The sequence below is a fragment of the Pteropus alecto genome, unplaced genomic scaffold (assembly GCF_000325575.1).
Source record: "Pteropus alecto unplaced genomic scaffold, ASM32557v1 scaffold312, whole genome shotgun sequence".
NCBI lineage: Eukaryota > Metazoa > Chordata > Mammalia > Chiroptera > Pteropodidae > Pteropus > Pteropus alecto.
Window position 1 is genome coordinate 1,224,744 of NW_006433948.1, and position 6,255 is coordinate 1,230,998.

Consider the following 6,255-nt stretch of genomic DNA (forward strand, 5'->3'; position numbering starts at 1 on the left):
CCATTGCGCTGAGGGTCTCAAGCCGGTCTGTCTCCCCGCTCTTGATTGGCTGCAGCCACACACCAGACCCAGGCGCAGTACTTTTGGGATAAATCCACTCAGAACAAAGTTACGAGCAAACGGGACATATTTGCCAGCGAGTCTGACTTTATATTTCACAATCATCTTTCAGCCAAGAAAAGAAAAACTTAATTATCGCCCCGCTCAATCACTATAGTCCATCCTTCTGGGTATATACTTTGGCAGAGAGGGCTGGTTTGCCTGCACTCTCGTTGGAGATGTTTATTATTCTTTCTCTTACTCGCAGCCTTCTGCCAACTAGCAGAAAGAAAAAGTCCACACACAGAGAAGCGGGGGAGAGTCCCACAGCTGTCAGCTGTGAGCACTGGGAAAGCCAAGCTAGGTGAGGTTCCTTCAGGCGGGTGGCTCCCAACCCTGGCCCTGTGATTTGCTCCCCGGGGGCCGGGAACCCTGTGCCAGGGAGAAGGCAGGGCTTTGTTCCACTCTCAAGCAGAATTCAGTAGCATGTGAGACCATCCAATGATTCCGAGCTTAGGCTGACCTTCACCAAACCCATAGCTCCGTAACTGAAAGGGAAAAAAATCACTGGGACAAAGATGCTCTCCTTGAAAGTAGCTGGCTGTGGGGAATGTTCTACTGTCCCCACGCTTCTCTGTAGCAACAGGAGGCCAGGACGAAACCACTCCTCCAGCTGCTGGCCTTAATTCCCAGTTCCTTAGGAGGTGCGACAGACATGGGCGCTAAACACATCTGACAGTACAGGCAGACTGCCCTTCTGGGACAACGAGCCGAGGATGGTCGCAGCGCAAAACGTCCCTGGCACAGCCACAGATCCTGTCTTACAAGGTCAAGGCCACTGACCCGACAAGCCCGAAGTTCCAAACCCTCCCGTCCCCCTGCGGTGCGGGGGAGCTCACAGGCCTGGGCCACGGGGTCGCGGCGGCGGCGGCGGCAGCCCGTCGCAGCCTTCCACTTACTTCTCATCGCGCTGATCAGCGCGTTGCCGTCCTTGATGACGTCTTTGATGAATTTATTGGTCCTCTCCAGCTCCTGCTCGTAACACTTGAGCCTCTCGCGGAAATTGGGGCTGTCCAGGTAGCAGTCGCTGAATTCCAGAGGGGGATGGCCCATGGCGCTGATGGCGGGGGCGGAAGGGGAAAGGAAAGACACAACGACCAAGAGCATCAGTGGCACAGGACGGGGAGGAGGTGACGGCGGCGCGGAGCGCGCGAGCCTCCCTCCCTCCGGAGGACGGGTACCTGTTCTGATGGGATCCCGGGGCGAGCAGGCTGGTCCGTACCGGAAACGGGCGGCCGGGCGCCGGCTGCAGGTGACCCGGCGAGCTAACTACGGCAGTCGGATCCTCGCCGGGCGCCGCCTAGCGCCCGGCGCGCCTCCGGAGACCGGCCGGATCCTCGCTGAGCGATTGCAAACGTGACACTTGGGCCCGCCCAGGATGGAGGCGGGGGCGAGCGCCGGGATGGGAGCCGCCTCTCCGCGCTGCTGGCTCCCTGCTCCCGAGCTGCCAGATTTCCTCCGCCCGGCTCGCGGGCCACCCTGACTGCGCTGTCCCCTCCCCCTTCTGCAGCCCGCGCCTCTGCCCCGCCCCAGCCCGCGCCCTCGGGCTCCTTCTTCACGCCCTCCTGGCACCCTGGGGTTTTGTTACCGGAGTCCCCCCCAGCTCCCAAGAGTTCTTCCTGGTCCCCGGGAGCCGGGCCCGCCGTCCTGTTAGGCTCCGGAGGGGTTAAGCCGAGGCGGCAATGGGACGTCGCCTTCCTCCATAGACACCCGGGCGGCGGGAGGAGGGCGAGAGCGCGACGCACAAAGCCGCGGTGGCCCGGGCGCTTCCCTACGGAAACTGGGGAGCAGTCGGCGCCCTAGGACTCCAACTGGAAAGCGTGGCGGCCTGGGAGATGTAGTCTTCCCGTTTCACGGCCCGTGACTCCTCCCTGCGCTCTCCCGACCACCCCGCCGGGGCGCCGCGCTGCCAGGACCGCATCGCCCGCCGGCCCCGGGCTGTCCCGCGGGCCCCGCTCTGGGGGGCAGGTGCGCCCCGCGGGCGTGTACGCGGAAATTTCCGGAAACTGCCGCCGCAGCCCGGGAGGAGGTCGTGGGAGGCCATCTCGCACTTCCCATTGTGTGCCCGGATTCTTGATTCTTTTCCCCTCCAGCCTCCCTCTGGGAAGTCAACGCCTTTTCCTCTTCCCTTTCCCGTTTCTCCCGGTCCCAGCGCTCCCGCTCCCTCGGGCCCGCCATCCGCAGGGGTGACTCCCACTCTAAGACCTCGATGTTAAGCTCACAGCCCCCTGAAAAGAAAAGAGGCCTCCATTAGGGCTTTCCTTTTTCCCCGAGTAGGACCTCAGAGCGTGGTGGTCGAGACGCAACTCATCGACTGCATGGGCGCTTGATGAAAGCACGGGATTTTCCATGTGTACGTAGAAAACCGCAGACACGTTATCGATGGTCTTGCAGCCAAACTAGGAGGCGTCTTGTCTGTCGTCCGTGGCAGAACCGGGCTGCCTCGAGGTTAACAGCACCTAGAAAATAGTGCGTACGTGGCCACAGAGACCCGTTTTGATTTGGGAGAAGGGTCTAAGATGACATTGTCCTGTGAGGAATACCCAGAACTGAAAGGGTTCTGAGTAGTTATGGCTAACTCACGTGCATTAGTGTCCTATTGCTGCTGTGACAACTTAGCGCAAAGTCGATGATTTAAAACAACACAAATGTATTATTTTACAGTTCTGGGAGTCAGAGATCAGCACTGGACCTCACGGGCCCCAAACCAAGATGTCACAAGGGTTGGGTTGCTTTCTGAAGTCTCTAGGAGAGAATCTATTTCCTTCCCTTTTCCAGCTTCTAAAAGCGGTCGGCATCCTTGGCTCGTGGCTCCCCTTGGCCCACCTTCCAAGCCAGGAACGGCTGATCAAGTCTCTCCAACTGCGTGGCTCTGCCGCTGACTCCTGCCTCCCCCTTTCGCTTACAAGGACCCACTGAATAACCCCGGAAAAATCTCCCCATCTCGCCTCTTTAACTTAATCTCATCTGCAAAATCTCTTTTGCCATGTGAGGCAACATCTTCACAGGTTCCGGGGATTAGGGCATGGCATCTTTGGGGAGAACATTCTTCAACGTTCCACACAACCTATAATCCTGTAACCCACCTCCCAATCCTGAAACAGTCCTACGAGCTTACGATTATTATCAGACCAATTTAAAGATGAAGTAGCTGAGTCTAAGAGAGGTTAAGTGACTTACTCAAGGACACACAGCTAGTTAGGGCGCAGTGCTTGAACTTGACTCTGGCCTGGCTGTTTCTAGAGATACTGCTCTTAACCACTACACTATATCATAGGATTAGAAAAAGAATCCAGCGAGGAAACACTCTCTGATTAATAGCCGCATCCCAGGGAAGAATTTTATTTCCGGCTCTTTTTATCTTCATCTTATTTTATCTTTATTTCCTACCCTCTTTATGAGAAAATGCCCGAAATGGGCTTTTAAAGCACCAACGCAAGTACTGAGGAAAGGTGCCCAGTGAGTAGGTATGGGATCCTTCATTCTAGCAGGTTCCTCATAGCATTCATTCAGTAATTTAACAAGCATTTATTAAACATCTCCTATATGCCTTGATTTACAGAGTCTATACCTATATTTTCATCACTATGACCTTTTCCGTTGACATTACTGACATTAGGTGCAATCGTGCTTGTCTGCCTTCCAAAAGATATTTCGCAGTCATCTGTGTTTTCCTTTACATAGACAGTAGAGCTAAAATACAAAGGAAAACATGCCCTGGGCCAAAGACCAAATAAGAAAGAGGGTGGAAATCCAAACTCAGTTCGTCAGAGAACAGCTAGATTAATCGAGCATCATCCTAGACACTTTGTACAACCAACCAGTAGGAATGGAGGCTTCCGGTTTTTTCACATAACCCCTAAAAGAATTTTGAGAAGCTATGTACTCCCTCACACATTTTTAGGTTGACATCTATGTTTTTTCAGCACGTTTAAATAGTTGCAAAAGGTATTATTTCTAGCGTGCTACACATACCAACTGATAAGAAGGAAACCGTTATATTATACTTTTAAAGATTTTCATTAGATTCACCAACAAACATGAAACACAAAACACAACAAAAGTGTAAACTTTTCTTTAATTTTCAAAAAATTTACATTCTACCTTTTTTCTTTGAAATCAAATGGCCATTGCATTCTCCGCAGAATTGTATTCTATCACAATATATATTTTTGCTTGAAACTTTTCTATCGATCACCATATTGAATTTCTCTGCAATAGGAAAAGAACTGACTAGAAACTGAATTCTTTTTATTTCCTTTTGAGCATAAGGCGCCAAGTATAAAAAGTCTTCTGTATTGAGTTATCATTGAAATTATTATGTATACGCGAGATAAAAATAATATGAAAATATTATGTATTTTGCTTATTATTAAACACAAAATATAAAATTTTATTGGCAATGCATCTCTTGGTGAGACGGATGGATGGAGAAGGGATAGGTTATAGAGCCTTGAGTTCAAGAAGGTTCCTGGATAGCAATATTTGAACTTGTTGCTTCGTTTAGCACCAACGGTTTTTATATCCTGGGTCGAAGTAGCATAATAAGATCTGTGACCTTTGAAAAGTACGCTTTCCTTTTGAGAGACTGGAAAAGGGAGGTGGGAAAGGCAAACGGGGTAAATTCTCAGGGGAATAGTTTTTAAGAAATAGTACTAAAAGGAGTTCAGGATTTGGAAATTGGTCCCTTTTCAGCTTTATTCATAATTACCCAAACTTGGAAGTTACCAGGATGTCCTTAGTGGGTGAATGGATGAATAAACCACAATACAGCCAGACAGTAGAATATTATTCAGTGCTAAAAATAAATGAGCTATCAAGACATAAAAAGACGGGGGTGGGGGGGGACCTTAAATGCACATGTTACTAAGCGAAAGAAGCCAATCTGAAAAGGCTACTTACTGTATGGTACCAACTATATGACATTCTGGAAAAGCAAAACTACGAAGACAATGAAAAGAGCGGCAGTTGCCAGGCGCGGGGCAGGGGGAGAGAGATGAATAGATGGAGTACAAGAGGATTTTTAGGGCAGCGAGAATACTCTGTATGATACTGTAACGGAGACATCGGTCCAAACCCATAAAATGTATAACACCGAGAGCGAACCTTAATGTATACTATGGACTGTGGGTGACGGTAATGTGTCACGTGGGTTCATCCACTGTAACAAATGTGCCCTTCTCGTGGAGGATGTCGATAACGAGGGAAGCTATGCGTGGGTGGCAGGGGTATGTGGGAAATCTCTGTATTTCCCTCTCGATTTTGCTGTGCCCCTAAAACTGCTCTAAAAAATCAAGTTTTTCAAGAAGTTTAGGGAGACACATCCCATTTCGCCTGTTTCTTGTATGTCAAGGTAACACCACCTCCGCAACCTGAACACAGGCAGTATCTCTTTTCTAAGCGATCACTCTATTTCAGTTGTGAAGCCGGGGAAAGAACTCTGAACTTGGAGCAATACAGGTTATACAGACCTGAAGCTCTGTGACCTTCAGCAAACCATGTAAACTCTCCTGGGAACAACATCTTCTTCACCAACTTTTCTAGAAATTAACTATAGATAATGGCAAGTGCCATAATAACGCCTCAATAAATGTTGGTTGAATCAATGAGTTTTTCATGGTTCTTCTTCTGACCCCAGCACCAGAGGCAGAGAGGAGTCAGATTGCTCACGATGATATTCCTAGAAGAACACGACTATTTATATAACAACACAACCTGATCCCTGTCCGTTTACATCATGGGAAAATAAAAAGCCATGTTCAGAAGAATTTACATGTCAGTTCCCATAGAAACTCTAGCCTGGTTTGCGGTCTGGTTAATATGCTGTCTCAGCTTGCAGGACACTCACAGGGTCTGCAGCTTAGCAACATGGCCAAAACTGCCTTTCAGGGTTGAAGGATCAGAACGTGAAACCCTGGTGGCAGTCATTTCAGTGGATCGCTCCAGCGTGTGAGTCTCGACGCCGTTCAGCTCAGGTCATCGAGGACAAGAGCATCTCAGCCCGATGGGTCTGTGTGTCTGTCAAGCTAGAACGGAGACCATAACCCTTTAACCTAACGAAGCAGGTCAGCCTCCTATAAATTCCAAATTGCTTTCGCAACTCGACAATATAAAGAGAGGGAATGTAAAGAAACCAGATGTCATAGATTCTTAGGA

General features: G+C 49.8%; 1 protein-coding gene across 4 annotated transcripts in view; it reads right to left on the reverse strand.

Annotated features, from left to right (window-relative positions):
• The window catches only part of OPHN1 (oligophrenin 1), a 240,962-nt gene extending 239,073 nt beyond the window's left edge, over positions 1-1,889 (reverse strand). For 2 of the 4 annotated variants that reach the window (XM_025044450.1, XM_025044448.1), the window contains exons 1-2: positions 1,281-1,416; positions 999-1,156 (exon numbers count right to left, since the gene is read on the reverse strand). In XM_025044450.1, coding sequence (XP_024900218.1) covers positions 999-1,152 — 154 coding nt within the window. In that variant the 5' untranslated portion in view covers positions 1,153-1,156; positions 1,281-1,416. Of the gene's footprint in view, positions 1-998; positions 1,157-1,280; positions 1,417-1,687 lie in introns of those variants that run through there. The other 2 variants (XM_025044449.1, XM_025044447.1) reach the window with 2 other exon arrangements.
• Between the last annotated feature and the right edge of the window lie 4,366 nt (positions 1,890-6,255).